The following is a 19,569-nucleotide window of genomic DNA, read 5'->3' on the forward strand; positions in this document are numbered from 1 at the left end:
TTAAATGTTAATGGACTAGACACTCTATTTTGAAGGCAGAAATTTCCAGGCTGGAAAGAAAAGCAGTCCCAACTATATGCTCGCTATAGAAAACCCTCTGTGTAGAAAGACCCAGGGAGACTGAAAGTAAATGGATAAAAAAAGATATAGGAAGCAAAGAGTAAGCATAAGAAGGATGAAGGAAGGCTATTTCAACAGGTGATAAAACAGATCTCAAGACGGAGGTATTGCCAGAGGAAAAAAGGAAGCTTTTATAATGATAAAAAGGTTACTGCATCAGGGTGATACAAGAAGCATAAATGTGTAGGCACCTGACAAGAGCTTCAAAACACATGAAGCAAAACTTGACACAGTGAGCAGGGACATTGACAATTCCACAAACACAAACTTTAACATTTCCCTCTCAGCAACGGGTATAGTGGTAGAGCTACAAAACAAGCAAACAAAACCCGTAAGGACACAAACAATCCAAAAAGTACTACCAACCACATTGACGTAAGTGGCATTTACAGAATGCTGACACCCAACAACAACGAGCAACATTCTTCTCAATTGTACATGGTATGGACACCAACACAAACCATAAAATGGATATCAATAAATTCAAAAGGACTGCAGACATACAAAATGTGTTCTCTAATGACCAATTTAATTAATAAAAATCAGTATTATAAGATATGTAAAGGAAGGAAAGAACAAACACCTGGAAACAAAACAATACTTTCAACGATTCATGCTTCAACAGAGAAATCACAAGGGAAACTAGAAAATATCTCAAACTAAAGGGCAATGAAGATACAACATAGGAAAATGTGTGGAATGCAGCTAGGTAGTGCTTAGAGTGAAATGTGTAGTTTTAAAATATTTATATTAGAAATGATGGTCTAAGGTTGAATCTTAAGATGTTAGAAATGGAAGAGCAAGTACTAACCCAAAATAAATAGAAGGAAGGAAATAATAAAAAAGCAGAAATCAGTGAAATAGAAGCAAACAAGAGAGGAAATTAACACAGCCAAAAGCTGGTTCATGGACAAGCTCAACAAAATTGATCAACAGAAAGTAAGAGCACAGATCACACACATAGATCAGTAGCAGAAATGAAAGGGGGATCCCACGACGGGACTATCAACAGAAACGTTACAAATTAATCCTTGCCTTCAAGGAGCTCTGGGTCTAGTGCAAAAGACCAGTTGGTCTGTGGAGAAGAGGAAAACCAGGGAATGTGCGGGCAGGAGGGAGAGATGCAGCCTGGAACATGAAGGGAGGCTATACCCTGCCCTCACTAGACATGAGAATTCTCTGCTCAATCACAGAGTCGCTTTTTTGTGCAGTGCACTGGGCCTAACACCGTGCAAGACACACGGTTTGCTGGATGCTAGGGGTAGAGGGGGCACGCGAAGGCCTCACACACTTTCAGTGCTGCCAGGAAGATGGCAGGGCGGCTGTGGGGAGCACATGGGGAGCCCATGATGCTTTGTCTTGTTTCAGTTTTGTTGGGAGACAGGGCAGCAATGGGGTTAGGTGATAGAAGAGAGAAGCCATCCAGTGGGCCTGAGCTGAATTGACAGGGGCACAGAAAAGAGAGCTCTTTGGGACCCAAGTATTCCTGACATGGGCTCACCGGCCCACTGCATGTGACAGCCTGAGCCATGGGACAAGCCTCACAGGGACAAGCACACACAATTAGCTCTATACCTCCCCAGCGTCACTCACCTTTGAGGGTAAGGAAGGGTTTTTCGTGAATGGGTCTGAGGTAAATGGGTCATTCTTTGTCTGTTTCTTAAAGAAGTCGTCAGGTGCAGAGCCACGGAATGGGTCGCTTTCTTTGAAAGGATCCCCTCCGAATGGATCTAGAGGGTGTTTTGGAAAGTGAAGGAAAATACGCCCCATGAATAAACAGTATTATGCTTTGTGAAAGAGCCCAAATACAAAAGAACACATGGCTGATGCCTTTTATATGAAAATCTACAAAAGGAAAAAACCATAATGCAAAAAGGTCAGTGACTGCCAGGGGCCTGGGGGTGGGGGTAGGAGGCCCAAGGGAACCTTCTGGGATGATGGAGATGTTCTCTTACACAAGTGCACACATTTACCAAAACTTATCTAATTATATACTTAAAATTGGTGAATTTTGTTGTGTGTAAATTACACCTGCCAACCAAGCTGATTTTAATAATAAAAACATGGCTAAATCCAGAGACAAAAAGCAGGTTGGTGGTTGCCAGGGACTGGGGGAGGGGGAAAAAGGCGTGACTACTCATGGGATGAGGATTCTGTTTATGGCATGGAAATGTTCTAGAACTACACAGAGGTGGTGACGGTATGTTATAAATGTACCAAATGCCAATGAATTGTCACTTTAAAATGGTGAATTTTGTGTTTGTATGAATTTCACCTCAGTCAAAAAATAAAGAGAAATTCAGAAGTCGATAAATAACCAGGTAGCAGGATCGCAACACCGCACCCAGTGTGTTCCTTCCCCTGAAGTGCGAGTATAGGCACAGTGAATGGACACGGGGCAAAGCTGCCGTCACCAGGAGGGAACGAGACACTAGGCTTCCAGGCAGTGCAGATGGCCGTCCTTCCCAGAACACGCTGCAGCCGCCGTCACCACTTCTGGCACCCGTAAACCGAAGCCCCGTTGCAGGCAGGTGCTACACAGGGACCTCTGATGCTACCACGTGCGACACAAGTGGGCACAAGGGACCAAGCTGCTGTGGGCACATCTAAAAGAACTGCCTGGCCCCGGGGGGGCTCCTTTTCTAGTTTTCCCTCTCTTGCCGCTGTGTGGTTGGCAAGAAGGGGCGCCTGACCATGAAGGGGAGCGGAATGTCACTCAGACTCTAAGCCCCCTGCTGTCCTGTCATAGGAGGCCTGGCAGGCGGCTGCTTTTCCGTTTCCCTCAACTTGAATTAGGGCTGGAAATAGCCTGAAGGTGAGAAAATAAAAAGTCTTTCCAACAAAGGCTTTTACCTGCCGAAGCTGTCTGTTGTTCTGCGAAGAGGTCATTCTGGAATGGGTCACCTAGGTTAGAGGAGAGAGGAATGTTTAGCTCTATGGCAGAAAGGGCTCTGGCATAATCCAAATGGGAGCAGCCACTGGCCGAGGCAGCTTTTCTGAGTTGAGGCGTTCAAATAGAAATGGGGTATTGTTGGCGCTCGACATGGGCTGGAGGCGGGGAAAATGTGGAGCGAGCCAGAATTCACCCCCTCCTCCTCGCCAGGCTTGACACTTGTGTCTCATCTCCCTCTCACCTCCCGCAGGTGGCCCTAGGCCTCAAGCCACAGGCAGCCCAGAGCTACGGTGAGGTCCCCACAGCCAAGCTGAGGGCTGCCGATTCCATTCTCGTACCGGCGGAGCTTCGACCCCGCATTTGACATGACACTGGAAAGGTACACCCCACTGCCCTCCCCCTGCCCCAGCACTTTGCTTGGGAATGTACAGTCCTTCTGGAAGGCTTTCGGGCTTCCTACTCCGAAAAAACAGAGAAACTGAGGAAAACTTATTTCTAGAAGTCTTCTTAGTTATTCTCACCTTGTGCGTGGCTCTGGGTAAACGTGTCACATGAAGACCTCAGACTTACGTGGGGATCTGTCCTTCACTGAGTAGTTCCCATCTGATTGTCTTAGGGATCCCGCCAGCAGAGGGGGGTTGAACTTACCACCCCTAGCAGAGGCTGGGAACGGAGGCATGCAGAGGCTAAGGGCAGAGCCATCTGCCCTTGAACGTGGGCACACCTCACTGGGAGTTGGGAGCTCGCTCTTCCACCACATGCTAACGCCTCAGCTCTGTAGTGAACCGGCTGAGGCCAAACGCTCAGGTGGCCCGAAGGCTCCAAGAACTCCCTTCCCCCTCCATTCCAGAAGGTGCTACCTTGCAACCGTTCTAGCCATCGGACATAAAGCAAACAGCCCTCCAATGACCGAGTGTGCACCAAGTGAGATACCTTTGAAGGGATCAGCTCCTTTAAATGGGTCGGATTTGAAGGGGTCTTCCGCCTGGAAAGGATCCGGATGCAACTCTTGGGCATTGTTGCTAAATAACAAGGCTTTATTTTTGAAAGGATCGTCCTGTAATTTTGTGAAGAGACAGGACAGGAATTGTATTATTTCAAATTTAAAGCAAAGTACAGAATTCCCTACCCAACCTGCATATTTCTCCTTCAAGCAGTGGGACCCTACAGAGAACAATTTAAAAAGCCATCGAAGAAATGTGGACGTTGGTTCATAGTGACATGTCGACACTAGTTTATTTGTGGTGACAAATGTTCATTCGCGAGGACAAGGTGTTAATGATAGGGGAAGCTGGGTGTGAGGCATGTGGGAACTTACTGTACTACTTTTAAGTTTTCCTGTAAGTCCACCACTCTTGCAAAATAGAAGTTTATTTAAAACTTGAGTGGAAGCAACTCGAACAAACTCGCCCACAGATGGACGAACAGATACACCGGATGTAGTATGTAAACACACAAGGGAGTATCACTGACCCTTGACGACATCATGCTGAGTGAAACAAGCCCATCATGAAAAGACAAGTGCTGTGTGACAGGGTCACTTTATAGGAGGTCCCCAGGGGAGTCAGATTACAGAGACAGAGAGTAGAGCGGTGGGTGCCAGGGGCTGGGGCAGCAGGAAGGGGCATTTAGTAGGTATAAGAATGTTCTGGAGTTTAGCTGCATGATGTGACTATACCGAGGCATGGTCCAGATGATCAATTCAATGTTATGTGTATTTTATTACAATGATAAGTTTTTCTTAAAGAAAAAAAATCACTAAGTCAAAACAGTGGCATTTTTGGAAACGTCAGAAAGAAAACCTAACAAGCCATTCAATAATGACAGCATGGACCTCGTTCAAAAGTGTGGCTTCCCTCAGTCATCTTCTCACAGAACGTCTACCTATGTGGGCATGTTTTAAAATGCTCTTTCTGCACCAAGAAGCACGCTGGCTGCTTGCATCTCGGGAGGAAATGGGCCGCTCTTGCAGTGGGAACTACTAGAGCATACACGCTTGGCACTTTGCATGTATTTTAAAAAGTGCTTATTTCTAGAAACAAACAGGCATGTTTAAACCAGAAGGAAAAAAAAAGATTTGCTTTTGAAGACCACATTTTTATAGTGGAAAATGGCCCAAATGTTGCGGGGGGGAGGGGACAAGGCACGGGAACAATGTACTTCGTTTAGAAACAGTGAGTGTATTTTGGTTAATAAAGACACACCCTCAGTGAAAACACGAAGGTTTCGCTGTGATATGAACAAGCACAACATCCTCACTGAATCTGGCAGATGTGTTGGCACCCGTGGGGCTGGCAAACATCCATTATTCCAAAGCCAAATAATTAAAGAGCTGGGGCTTCCGTAAAAATACAGACAATGGTTGCAGGGCAATGACGTCAAAGGTGCCAAAAGAAGACTCCTGAACAAGGCTCCTAGCACTCTGGGCTGGGTGACTCTGGGAGGCAGGGTGGCTCTCAGAGGCACTGAGCCAATGGGAAGCCCTGGGCTGGGGAACACCAACACCCCTGCCCTCTGATTGAATACGGAAGGGTTTTTCTTACCTGGGAAAGACTATCTGCGGCTTCCAACCAAAGGGCTTCCCAAGGTGGGGAAACCAAGCAGGGCTCTTAGGCAAGTAAGCACAGGTGTGGGCAAGCACCGCGGCTGGCGGAAGCATGCAGTTCGTTAAGGACAGCTCGGTGCCGACACCTGCACAACGCCTGCACCAGCGAGTGTCTGATGGGGCTCTCAGACACACAGAAAGGTGAGGGAGAGGTCCTAATCTAAAGGAGCTGGGAGGCCAAGATGGATAATCAACCCCTCACCCTGTACCATGAGGGGTGGAATGTATCGGTTCCGGAAGAAGAACAGAGAGAGATGATGACTTGGATATAGGTGTGCATTAAGAACGACAGCTTGGTCTCAGACTGGAGGCTTCTCCTTAGTTTTTAATAGCACTGATTTACAAGTTGGTGGGTTTTGTTGGGTTGGTTTTTTTTTTTTTTTTTAATGGTTTCGATCCTCACTTGGAAGCCTGCCAAATAAAAGGAGAGGATGGCAGAGAGTAGCCTGTGATTCTAGGGGCTCTGGCTGCGAGCCCCCTGAACTGAAAGCCAGGTCTGCAATCTCATCCCAGGAGCAATGATTTGCCTAAGGAAGTAGTCCTCTGCTTCAAAGGAGAAGCCTAAGAGACCCTGGGAGGACTTGTGTATGGAAGGTAACCACCAGTGGTTCTGATGCCACTTCACGGATTCAGAGCAGAAAATGAGATTTCCCCTGGTGCACAGATGCCGTAAACTCCACCACCCACTGACCACTTACCAACGAGAACTGGGCCATCTGCCACTTGGGAGACACAAGTGCGGCAGACAAGCTCTGGGGCAGAAGACCGATCCCTCCGCAGAAGTAAAACACTTCAAACATGGAGTTCAGTAACTAGTCTTAATTCTCCACTTGTTAAAATATAGATGTGACACCCTGAAAGGAGTTTCTGTGACTTTCCTTCCCTTTGCATGGGAGCTGGGCAGTGGTATGCTGGTGAACCAGCTGAGAAAAAATAAAAAAATGATTGGTAGCTTCTGCCATTTCCCACGGTGTAAATACTTCCACCGTAGCTGAATCCAAGTTACCAAAAGTTGTACAATCAGGTTACAAAATTCCTATTTAATAATCAGCTCTGGAAAGTCAAGAAAATATGGCTCCAGCATGCCAGCAGGGCTGGATGCAACAGATGACCCAATGATGAGTTCTCGGCGAGGCTGAAGTCTGGGATGATTTACTGCCTTCTCTCTACTACACAGGAGGGTGGGGTGCTGTCTTCAAGGGCAAGGCCAGTATTCTCAACAACAGATGACAGACAAGAAATAAATCTGACTTTTTAAATCAGTCTCTTGGACAAAGTAACATGGTATGAGCTTAACACTAAAGTTAGTAACTTTAGTAGAACTGTGCAGCCTTAGAAAGTTCTAGATGCACCTCTCTGGTTACACTACTTTCAGGGGATCAAACCCCTCACTCGTGCCCACCTCCAAGAGAACTAAGAGCTCTGTGAAGCAGTCCTGAAATATTCAAGAGTAAACAAAAAGCCCTCTTCGAAGTGTTTATTTAAAAAAGGAAACAAACCGAAAAATGCTTTAAAAACTGTATTTGTACAAGATAAATATAGATTTTCTTTCAGACACTGGTTGCAAGTTTCTATGTAACATATCTGACGTCGACATTCCAGGATGAGTTGACTATCGTGTAAACTTCGCCCCGCTTACAAGATGAATGAAAATGAGGAAAAGATTAAAAATCAGGGAGGGGAGGGGAGAGGAGGGGAATCCCTGACCCTTGCAAACGGCTGCTTCGCTGCCAACTTTCTATCCAAGGAAACCGATCTTATTCGAACCTACAGAAGGGCTGGAGAGTGAGCTGTGCCATGAACTAAGATGAAACGGGACAAGCCCAAGCTGTGCAAGGGACCAAGGCCAGATGCGGAAAGGGAAAGCAGGGTCACGAAGCTGAAATGCACACGTGGAGACGGAGACAGCCGGACAGCCAAGCGGGCAGCTCTGCCTCACACATTTAACAAGACTGGACATTTGTCATCTAACTGTGGACAATCAAGCTGACGATTGGCCCCAGGGCAGATACGGAATTCCCCCGGAACGTGTGAACAGCAGAGGGAAGGAGCAAGGGCCAGAGACAGGAGACAGAGGAGAGCACCAACAGCATCTTCTAAGTGCCGCAGGGAAGGAGGCCTAAGCTTCCCCATAAATTCCTAGGACTGAGCACTCAGCTACTGAGAAAAGAAACGCGTCAGGAAATGAACACGAAGGGCTAAGTCTTAGTTGAGAGAGAGAGGAGCTGTGTTATTACAGGAAGGAAAAGGAATCCACAAAGCCAACGGGGCCAGGAGCAGAAGGAGGGCTCAGAGGAGGAGTCCTGAACGCAGAGGCAGCAGTGCAGGCCGAGCAGTGAAAGGCTTTGGAAGCACAGCACAACCACACCATGAAGACCAACCGCGTGCCACGGGCTCCTTCAGGAGCGCAAAGATGCTCTTCTCAGCCAGACAAAAGTGGAAACACTGGGGCTCAGGGCCACAACAGCAGGCTCTGGCAGGAACGGGGGATGGGACAATCTGAGAAACAGTAACACTGGCTGGAGTTAAGTCCGCAGAAACCTAATAGGCCATCAGCCCTTTGGCCCTTGATCAGGACCCCTAGGGTCGTAAGGTGCCGAGGTTTTCAGCATAAATGAAATTGCAAGAGAGAGGCCAGTTCATAGGTCAAACAGCAGTGCCTCGAATGGGTTGTCACTTCTTGATCTTCAGCAATACATTCGATTTTCAAGGTACTCCTTGTGCGAATACACACACACACACACACACACACCCTCTGATCCCCTCAACTAGTAGGGTATAGGGTTTCTCAACATGTGAGAGCTTGATTCAATTTTGGTTAAGTTTGGGAAGCCCTCCGAATGTGGGCTGTCGGCCCACCAGAGACGAAGGTCTTTAAACACTGGTTTACAAAGGATTCGGGCCTATCCTTTGCTTTGTCTCGGAAGCAAGGCTGGAGCACAGCCACGTACACTAGGCTGCAGGGCCTGTGGGACACACAAAGCAGCAGCAGACACAAGAAACACCCCGCATTTGGGAAGACTCGAGGCTGGCCAGCGCCGGATCCGGCAGGCCGGGCATTCTCTGACCTCAACGTGGGACCTAATCCCAGGACTGGAATACATTTATTCGACCTTTACCATGGCTCCAAAACCGCCCCTCTCTGTCAAGGAGACCCCCTCGCTCAGGTCGGCTAAGTTAGTCAGGCTGGTGCCGTGGGTCCCGTCGAGTGCCTCGTCGTACTGCTCCAGGGTCCTGTGGGCTTCCTGGTGGCTCTCGTGCAGCTGGGAAAGCTTGTTTCTTGCCTACACAACAAAGATGGCTGACATCACACGGGGTTTAGGGGGAAAGTGTCAGGCAAGACACATTTTTTTTCTCCTAATGCCCAAACCCAAGTGATTCAAATGGGAAACTGAATTACTCGCCTACAGAGTTTACAAGAAGCGAGACCACTTGTAAACCAGAATGAGGTCCTTTCCGCCACCCTATGAGGCCTCTCTGTATCCCCAGCCCCTGAGAGAGGCCTGTGTGCAAACAGATGTTTGTCAATTCTGAACAAACTGAAATTGGTAAATTCCAGATTCACAATCTGTTCCCAGAGATCGCTGACATTTTCCTTTATGGGGTTTTTATTAACCCATCTGTGTTAATAAGCAGCAGTGAACGTCACTGTTATTATTACTAACACACACTCACGTCTTGGTTCCTAACTACCTTATACAAACTCTTACTGTTCAGAGGAAAAAGGTCTTAAAACAATACTAAACCTATTCATTAAGAATGAGGGATGCCTGGGTGGCTCAGTGGGTTAGAGCCTCTGCCTTCGGCTCAGTTCGTGATCCTGGGGTCCTGAGATGGAGCCCCGCATTGGGCTCTCTGCTCAGCAGGGAGCCTGCTTCCCCCTCTCTCTCTGCCTGCCTTTCTGCCTACTTGCAATCTCTGTCTGTCAAATAAATTAAAAAAAAAAATCTTTAAGAATGAAATACAACAGAGGGTACTAAACCCCCAGCATGTGTGATCAACTTTTGTCTGTAACCTGGCAAAAGGAACGAGAGATGGAGCCAGTCAAGAAAGGAAGCACGACCAGCCATTCCGACACTGCTGAGCGTGAGCATCACCCCCACCCCACAGGTGGGACACCCAAGGGTCGCCGCGCACAGGGAGTGGGAGAGGAGCCCTCCCTCTGCAGGCCTCAGGGCCTTCACACTGGCATGGGAGAAGGATGGGGTGCTCAGACAGCTTGAAGAACTGGAAAAGGACCCGCATGGGGTGAGGCTCGTCACAGCGTGGGGCCTCCTCCATGTGCCAGTCGGCAAACTACATTGGGATGGAGAGGTGCTCAAACCAGTCTCACGCTCTGTCCCTCTTGCTTGTCCGAGAACAACAATGGTGAAGGCATTTCTATACCCAAGACTCTCTTCAAAGGAGCTTTACAAGTCCTCATGCAGGCCCTGCCCACTCCCCCCAAAATGGCACTCGCTCAGGTGGGGAAGTGGAAGGATGGCGAGGCAACGCAAACTGCCACTGGGCCGAAGACAGCACGATGGTGGCACGTGCTGGAGGATTCTGGGTGCTTACCCTCCAGGCCAGGACGACATAAACGAAGTGGGTGACAGTAAAGGAAACAAGTGGCCTCGGCTCAGATGCAGACCAACACAGGCTGGCCACATACAGTGACAGGACCAGTCACTGGAGGTACTCCACATGCCAGAAAACCTGGCCACAGCCAGCAGAGGCGGGGACCTGCCCTCAGCAAGGTACCTGGTTGATTTCGTCTTGTGTCGATTTCAGGGACTTGATGATGGTTTCCAGCTGAACTTTCCCGGCCTGAATGCTCTGCTCCAGCTGGGTTTCTTCCTGCTGCAATCGGTTCAGCTCAGACTTGGCCCGGTTCAAGTCATCTTCCTGGGACTTGAGGTCAGATTCTTGAGACTGGATTTGGGTCTTCAATGAGGAAATCTGGAATGAGATGAAATATGATTGAGGGAGAATTCTTTTTTTTTTTTTTTTAAAGATTTTATTTATTTATTTGAGAGTGAGAGCATGTGCACAAGTGTCGGGGAGGAGCTGAGGGAGAGGGACAAGCAGACTCCACGCTGAGCACAGAGCCCAATGTGGGGCTCGATGTCACGGCCCCAAGGTCACAATCTGAGCTGAAACAAAGAGTTGGCCACTCAATCAACTGAGCCACCCAGGTGCCTTGAGGGAGAATTCTTCATTCACACTGTTGGAAGGAGCTAGCCCAGTGAGGCAGACACTAGCCCAATGACCGGACACCTGGCCTCCTTCTAGGGCCCTCTCTCCACTCGAAAGACGGAGAGAAACAACAAGGAAGACATGCTCATGGCCATGTAACAGGCAGAAAGTCAATTTGGGGTAAGGAAAAATGAGACCTGGGGTAAACACAGGCCATCTGCCCGCAGGGGCTAAACATCCCTGTACGAGGCCTCAGAGGGGGACACGGGGCTTTGCAATCCATGGAGGTTGAAGCCCCCGGGTCTGTAACAAGCAGCGAAGATGACAGAGCAGGGAGAGGACGTGCCTATCCCCTGTGCTGGGGGGCATGGGTCAGGGTGAGGGGTCCATACACACAGGTTAGTGGGGACCAAGGTTGTTCACCCTGTGGCTTAGAGGGCGAGATTGAGGTCAGGCCACAAATGCTTGGTTGCTTTTTCAAGTGGTATGTCCAGCAGCTCTATTAGCGCAGGAAGGTGCCTCAGCCCTGTGTTTCAAGGGCATGGTGAGCTCCAAGAGGGCTACAGGAAGCACCCCCCTGCAGTGCTGGGGGTGAGACTCACCATCTGAGTCTCGTCCTGGCACTTCTGCCTCACGTCGCTCAGCATGTCTCGGAGCTTGGCCTTCTGCTGATCCATTTCATCAAGGCGGTCTTGGGCGTCCTGTTTCTGAGCTTCTAGCTCTTGCAAACTGCTTGTTTCCCGGTCTAAATCATTTTGTAACTCCTAGGGAAAGGTAACATCACTTTACTTGAGATGAAGGAGAAGGGGGCACATCCAGGTCACGGGGGCTCAGCCTGAGCTGGAGCCCCCAGGACGTCCTACAGCAGCGCCGGTGCCCCAAGTCTGCGCTTGGCAGGCACCCTGTGTGCACCTGCTGGAATGTGTGCACCTCAGCTTGGCGCCTGTGGCTTGAGGTCTCTCACTGACTTCCTCGGCAAATACATACCGATGGCCTAGGAGAGGCCAGGGGCCAGGATAGTGGCTGCGTCCCAGCAAGAAGAGCTGCCCAGTGATATAGTCAGGGGTGGAGAGAGGAGAGGCATCACCCAAACCCAAATAAACTGGAAGGAATGGAACCAACAGAATGCACGGGTGCTGCTGGGTGGACTCGGGGGCACGGGGAGACCAGACTGACGCTGCAAGGGCAGAGGGGAGCCCCGCGGGAGCACCACTTAGGGTGGACCCAAAGGACAAGCAGGCAGCAGCCAGGGGAAGAGCCAGGAGGAAAGGAGCCCAGTGGTACAGGGAGCAGGGGCAGTGGGGAGGCAGCAGGGGGCTCAAGGTGGGGAAGGCGGTACTGGGCTCCAACTCGAGCCAAAGGAAGGAGGGCCAAGCCAAAGAGACTGCACTTGCTTCTGGGGCAGGACATTCAAGTATGGGCTTGGGACACAACAATTCTCCACCGCTAAAGCTCCTCCAAACTGGCAGTGTCGCTCAAGTGGACCCAGCAGGTACCTGAGACCCGACTATGACACCTCTAGGAAAAGCACCTTAGAGGTGTACGACAGGTGTGACCACGCGCAGTGTGTGACAGCAAAACCTGTAAACCATGTAAATTTCCACCAGGCAGGCCTGGCTGACAACTGCAGTGCACCCTTTCCCTAAGCTCATGCTCTGAGTTACAGCGTGAAGCAAACAAAGCACGTGACAGAGCGCACGTGTGCTTCACATTCTGGTGTTTGTGCAAACAGGAAGGAGAGAATATGCACAAATCTCTCTCCTGAAACATGCGCATGACCTTCCTGGAAGGCCTCATGGGAGCTAATGAACTGCATCTCTGAGGGGGTGAAGAGGAGGGCAAGAAGCTTCACGCCTTTTGATTTTCAACCAGGCAAAGGTCTTATCAAATGTCTTTTAACTAAAGCTGAAATCACAGATGGGTGGGGCAGAGGATATGGAAGCCTCGGGGTGCTGACCAAGGGAGCAGGGAGGAGACCCGGAACTAGGTGAGATGGTGGCCATGGGAACCAATGTAAGGGAAAGATCTGAGGGGACCCTGAGGGTACAGGAACACGAAGATGGTGAGGCCGATCCCAGGTCAGGCCTGGGCTATGGATTGCTGGTGCCACTTTAGGAAAAAACCCAAAGCAGACACAGCATCTCCTCTCTACCTTGAGGATAACAATGTCATGGCTCTCTCCTCTCTAGACAGCTCCCCAGTCTCCCTGCCCTTGACCTTTAATTCAGGAAGCAGATCCTCAGTCTGACAAGTCTGGGGAAGAGAAGAGACTGGTGGCAGGGAGTCTAGGACATGGGTCTACCACATCTGAGGGAAGAACAGCTGACGGAGGAGAAGGAGATGAAGCAGGCCCGGTGTGGCAGCCTGGGACACCGGGTGGCCAACAGCCTAGGGTATCAAGGAATCTTGAGCCTCATTTTATAAAGAAAAAGGAGGAATCAAAGAGCCCCACGGGGACAAAGACCCACCAACTCATGGTTAGGATGGGAGCTGGCTCAGAATGGGGGAGGTATCTGAGCAAAGATAACACAGAAATAACCCAGACAACCTACAAACACAATGCAAACTTGACCACTGGAATCCCCAGCTGCCTTCTGTGCAGAAACTGACATGGTGATGCCAAAATTCATTAGGGAACACAAGGGCCTCGGAATAGCCAAAACAATCTTGAAAAAGAAGAAAAAAGTAGGACTCGTGCTTTTCAATTTCAAAATTTATATTGGACATATCTCAGATATGTCGTGGGTTTGGTTCCAAATCACTGCAATAAGCAAGTATCACGATAAAGCAAGTCAAAAGAAGCTTTTAGTTTCCCAGTGCATATAATTGTTTACACTGTACTACAACCTATTAAGTATACACCAGCATTATGTCTAAAAATACATGTGTACACCTAAAATAAAATCATACTTTATTGCTAAAAATTGCTAACCATCATCTGAGCTTTCAGTGAGTCATAATCTCTCACCACAGATCACCATAGCACACGGAACAATAATGAGAAAGTTTGGAAGATTGAAAAAAATACCAAAATGGGACACAGAGACACAAAGTGAGCCAATGCTATCAGGAAAATGGCGCTGGTAAATTTGCTTGACACAGGGTTGCCACAAACCTTCGATTTGTAAAACAAAAACAGAAAACCACACCATATCCGCAAAGCACAATCAAGTGAAGCCCAAGAAAATGAGGTGTTTTTCTAAGAAGCTACAGCCATCAAGACAGTGTGGTACTGACATAAGGAGAAATGTAGGTAGATCAGCGGGATAGAATGGAGAGTCCAGAAACAAGGCCACACACATCGGTGGCCAAGTGATATCCAACAGGGGTGCCAAGACCATTCGATGGAGAAAGAACAGTTTCTTCAACAAACGGTGCTGCGACAACGGATCTCCACATGCGGAAGAATGAAGTCAGACCCCTGCCTCACAGCATAGGCAAAAATTAACTGAAAACAGATCAAAGATGTAAATGTAAGAGCTAAAATGGTAAAATTTTAGAAGAAAACACAGAGTATTCATCTTTATGACCCTGAATTTGGCAATGAGTTCCAAGATAGGACATCAAAGGCAAGAGCAGGGGAAAAAAAGGAATAAACTGAACTTCACTAAAATTTAAAACTCTTGTGCTTCAAAGGACACCATCAAGAAAGTAAAGACAACTCACACTATTTGCAAATCACATATCTGATGAAGAACTTGTATCTAGAAACTATCAAGAACTCTTACAACTCACCTATTGAAAAACAAGCCAAGTTAAAAATAGTCAAAGGGGAGGCACCTGGGTAACTCAGTGGATTAAGCTGCTACCTTCGGCTCAGGTCCAGAGCCCTGCATCGGGCTCTCTGCTCAGCAGGGAGCCTGCTTCCCCCTCTCTCTCTCTGCTTGCCTCTCTGCCTGCTTGTGATCTCTCTGTCGAATAGATAAATAAAATCTTAAAAAAAAAAAATGGTCAAAGGGTCCAAATTGACATTTCTACAAAGAAGCTACAAAAATGGCCAATAAGCACATGAAAAGACACTCAACATCATTAGGGAAAGCATTAAGGGTAATGAGATACCACTCCATACTCACTAGAAAGCCAAAATAAAAATTGGGAAAGAAGTGTTGGCGAGGATATGGAGACACAGGAAACCTCATACATTAAGGCTGGAATGTAAAATGGTGCAGCCACACTGGAAAACTGTATGACGGTTCCTCAAAAGGTTACACAGAGTTACCATATGATCCAGCCATTCCACTCCTGGGTAACAGACCCAACGGAAGTGAGATTGTATGTCCGTGTGACCTGTACATGAACGTTCATAGTGACGTCATTTGCAATAGCCTCAAAGTCAAAGAACCCAAATATCCATCAACAGCTGAAGACAAACAGAATGTGGTCTGGCCACACCACAGAGCCTCACTCAGCCCCGAAAACGAATGACGCACTGACATGCACACTACAACGTGGATGAACCTTGAAAACACTGGAGGAGTGAAGGAAGCCACACACAGAGGCCACACCATGTAGGACTCCATCACCACGCAAGGTGCAGATCAGGTAAATCCAGAGACAGGAAGCAGGTAAGTGGTCGCAGGGGCTGGGGAGGGAAACGGGGACTGCTAACGGGGACGGGGCTTCCTTTCAGAGGGAAATGTTGACAAACTGGCAGTGGTGATGGGCGCTGACACTAAACACCATTAATTATGCACTTTAAGTGGATGGATGGTGTGGTCTGTGAGTTCTAGCTCAGTAAAAGCTGTTGTCACAAAACAAAACAAAACAAAAAACTAGGAAAAGGCGCTACAGGTGCTCACCAGATCGACAGCAATGGAAACAGAAGCGAGAGACCCCCAGGGGGGACAGGGAAGGGGCGCCCTGGGAACAGGACCAGAGGGGCTGAAGCTGAAGCTTCCACTGCCTAAAACCAAACATAAACAGACCTGAGGACAAAGGACTTGTACCGCACACGGAGCCCTGACCCACAAACTGTACCAAGTGATCTCCCAGCGAGACCCACGTGGGGAAAGGAACCAAAGCCAAACCTGGTTTTCACAAAGGAACTTTAAAAAAATAGAGCGTTCAGTCTAGGACCAAAAAGCTGCCATCAAGCACTCCAGCAGAGCCCCAGCCTGGCCTGCTTGCAGATGAGCACCCCCCCACCCCGAACAGGGGCCAGTCTGGCTGGCATGTGGCTCCCTCCCAGCTTTGGGGGGGTTGTCGGGGCACACAAAGATGCCAGTACCTCCAAGGCTGCAGGTATGTGCCATCAGAGCCCACCAGTCAGGGCTGCAGGCGGCTTGGCTGCGCCTGCCGCAGACCAGAGGAACAGTACCTTCAGATGTCAGAACGAGTCACTGCAAAGACCTGACATCTTCCTCAGAATCGCCCAGAGCAGGCACCAGAGACCTGGTGACTGGCTTCCTGGGCAATTAAATGCCATCAGAGCACCCAGATCTCCAGGGACCAGAATGTAAACCACAGCATGTTCAAGGCAACCCTGACACAATAGGAAGGGAGAACCGGCCACACACCCGTGTCGCTGGCTGGGCCCAGCCCAGGCACAAGGAAAGAGGAGGCCAGCTCCGCCACACCACAGGACTAAGGGGATGGAGGCTCAGATGCAGAGCCCACTCCCGCCTCTCTGCCACCTGCGTCTGAGGGATCAATTCCAGGACACGGGTGGAAATCAGAGGCCTCAGAGAGAATAAAATGACAGGAGGAAAGTACTGTGGGGGCTTTCAGAGAAATACAGTCACTTCGCCTACAAGGTGGTCTTATAGAAGAGGTAAGGTAAGCTGCTGAAGCAGCTCATTTGAGCAAAAAGCGCTTCCTGTCAGAGGAGGCCTGGTCCTTGCTTTCCAATCTGAAACATTCCAGGAGACCACCGACAGCCCAGTCCTCACTGCTGACAGGCAGAGAGTGAGAAGCCAGGGAAGGAAAGAAGGGTCTGGACACTGCACAGCGTGAACCGGTGAGTGTCCCGAAGCAGGGCGGGCACATCCACCCCACCTCACCTGCAGACCACAGCCATGACAGATGTGACATGTCCCACAGATGGGCAGAACGTGCCATCCTCCTAGTACCTGTGTCTGTCCCAGTCCCTGTGTGGGTGGTGCAGGGGAGGGCCGCCCAGTGCCTCGAGAGCCCAACGGAGTCAACGCTACTTACTTCCCCTGGCTCCAGTCCACGCCCTTGGAGGTGGCCCAGAAAGAACTGGCCACTCTCTCAGCACACACAGCAGCCAGCCACTGCTCTAGGCCCTGTGAACAGCCCATACACCAACCCTTGGTGCCGGCAGGAGAGATGGAAGCTAGGAGGCTGAGCCACCACTCCAGGTCACTCAGGTGAGGTTACTAAAGTGGAGCCGGACCCTGACCACTGAGCCATGCTCCTCTCCCACACCCAGCTCTGAGCTCAGGACACTCAAGGTCCTCACAGAGACCACCAGTCCCAGCGGCACTTCTAGCGTTCCCTCTCAGGGTGCCACAGCCACCTCTTGTGTCCTCAGAGGGGCAGCACCTTCTCTATCCACTCAGATCCGAGACACTGTGGGACCCCCTGCTCCTGGTGCAGACTCCCCTCTGCTCCAATGATGAGAAGAGCAGGGAGGGGCCTGAGTGCATGCTGAGCAAAGGCCAGACCCCATTTTCCAGCCCCACAGCTCGGGAAAGCAGAACAGTCATTATCGGGAAAGCAGAACAGTGTCATACGATACCCAGAGATGTTAAGTAACTTGCCCAAGGTCACACAGCTAAGGAGAACTAGATTTGAGCCCAGCAGTCAGACTCCTGGTCTCTGCATCACCACCACCTGCTAGGAGACACTCCAGGAAGCAGGACTGTCCTGAGAATAAGTTAGCAAGCACTGTCTGAACCTCTAACACTGAGACTTGAGTGGAAAAAGTCAGACACAAAAGGCCTCACGTCTAACATCCAGAACAGGCATTATCTAGAGAGACAGCAGATTAGTGGTTGCCCAGGACTGGGAAGGGGCAATAGGGGGGAGAGGCAATGGTGACGTGAGGGCTCATGGTCATGGGGTTTCTTTTTGGGGTGATGGAAACTAGATGGAGGGGACAGTTAAGCAACATACTGAATATGCTAAAAATAACTGAATTGTATGCTCTAAAGGAGCAAATTTTCAGTGATGTGAATCGATAGCTCAGCTGAAAGAGAGAAAGCAAGCAAGCCCTGTCTGAGGTTAAAGTAAGCTTAAAAGTCTCAGGTGGAAGCCCCCCAGAAGCTAGCTTTCCCTTGCCCCACCCCCACTGATGGGCCTGGCAGTCGCTGTGTGGGACACAGCTCATTTGCCCAGGGTGAGCACTGTGCTTACCTGTACTTCGTTGCTTTTCTGTCTGATTGCCTCTTCCTTTTCTCTAATGTCTTGTTCCAGGGAGTACTTCTCTCTGGCCATTGAAAAGATTTCAGGAAAGCACAGATGAGTGACAGCATGACTATGGCCATGGTGCATTCTCTTGTCACCGACTTCTCAGCGCCCAATTCCGTCCTTACCCACAGAACCCAGCTCAGCTGGTGCCCTGTGACTCTCTCAGTTTAGCTGTCAGTCCTAAGCCATTAACTTGCCACCTGAGACTCAGCCGTTTTGTGTGCTGAGGGAGAGCAAGGCCTTCCTGAGGTCAGGGGGCATGGCCTGGGGCTGCCGATCAACAACCTGCCTGAGACCCCCCCCAGCCCACACGGATTACTGCAGGCGTCATCGCTCGAGCTCATTAAGTCAATTCAGGAACTCAGGGGAGTGTACAGCCCCTCATCTCTGCTGTACGGACCTGTAATGGCCAACTTGCCGCATGTCTCACAAGTCTCTGGTACTTGTGGTACAAGCAGGCATAGGGCTGGTGTGAGACTCAGATTCTCAGGAGAAGGAGCTTTAACACACCTTTGTAACTGGGCAATCTCTTGACTGATATCATCAAGTTCCTTCACACCAGTAAATTCTCCTGATCCAAGAGAACTTGAACCGTCCTGGAACCAAATTCAGATAGAGAATTAAAAATTGTCAAGCTGAGGGGCACCTGGGGGGCTCAGTCGGTTAAGCATCTGACTTGATTTAGACTCAGGTCATGATCTCGGTGTTGCGAGATTGAGCTCAACGTCATGTTCCACATTGAGCGTGGAGCCTGCTCAAGATTCTCTTTCTTCCTCTCCCTCTGACCCTTCCCTCCCTTTAAACCAAAAAAAAAAAAAAAAAAGGGCTGACAAACCGAGGGGCGCCTGGCTGGCTCAACTGTAGAGTATGTGACTCTGGATCTTGGGGTTGTGAGTTCAAGTCCCACACCGGGTATACAGATTACTTAAAGATAAAATCTTTAAAAAAATTTGACAAACTGACCTCACTGCCCAGCATGTACTAGTAGGTCCTAGTATGAGGGATACGATCATGGTATCTCCAATTCACAGCAGCAAAAGGGCCAGTACCCAGCCTGGAAAACTATCCCAGTGGCCCAAACACACCTCCTAGACCCACCCCGGGCCCCTGGTGAAAGCTGGGGCCAGATCAAGGTAAGCAGGGACAGCAGAGCACTGGCAGGCTCACACGGGCCACTGCCGCCACCTGGTGGCAGGCTGTGGGAAACCACAGGAACAGGACCCGGTTTGAGGGGCAGTACTCACCGGGATGGGAGTGCCTCTCTCTGAGGGCGGGACCATGTCCGGTGACAGGACTTGAGGGGGGTCGATGCCTTTACTGACCTTCTGCTGAATGAAGTACATAGCTAATGCAAACTGGTCTTTACTTAACTTCCCCGTTTGCCTCGTATCAGCCAGGGCCCTGG

The 19,569-nt window shown here is 49.6% G+C and overlaps 1 protein-coding gene across 9 annotated transcripts in view; it reads right to left on the reverse strand.

Annotated features, from left to right (window-relative positions):
* The window catches only part of EPS15L1 (epidermal growth factor receptor pathway substrate 15 like 1), a 98,903-nt gene that overhangs the window by 34,184 nt on the left and 45,150 nt on the right, over positions 1–19,569 (reverse strand). For all 9 annotated transcript variants that reach the window (XM_059389301.1, XM_059389296.1, XM_059389295.1 and 6 more), the window contains 9 exons: positions 19,409–19,565; positions 18,675–18,760; positions 18,111–18,183; positions 11,396–11,557; positions 10,359–10,556; positions 8,738–8,902; positions 3,947–4,070; positions 2,974–3,024; positions 1,714–1,850 (listed from right to left, as the gene is read on the reverse strand). In XM_059389301.1, coding sequence (XP_059245284.1) covers positions 1,714–1,850; positions 2,974–3,024; positions 3,947–4,070; positions 8,738–8,902; positions 10,359–10,556; positions 11,396–11,557; positions 18,111–18,183; positions 18,675–18,760; positions 19,409–19,565 — 1,153 coding nt within the window. The remainder of the gene's footprint in view (positions 1–1,713; positions 1,851–2,973; positions 3,025–3,946; positions 4,071–8,737; positions 8,903–10,358; positions 10,557–11,395; positions 11,558–18,110; positions 18,184–18,674; positions 18,761–19,408; positions 19,566–19,569) is intronic.

This window comes from Mustela nigripes, chromosome 2 (assembly GCF_022355385.1).
Source record: "Mustela nigripes isolate SB6536 chromosome 2, MUSNIG.SB6536, whole genome shotgun sequence".
NCBI lineage: Eukaryota > Metazoa > Chordata > Mammalia > Carnivora > Mustelidae > Mustela > Mustela nigripes.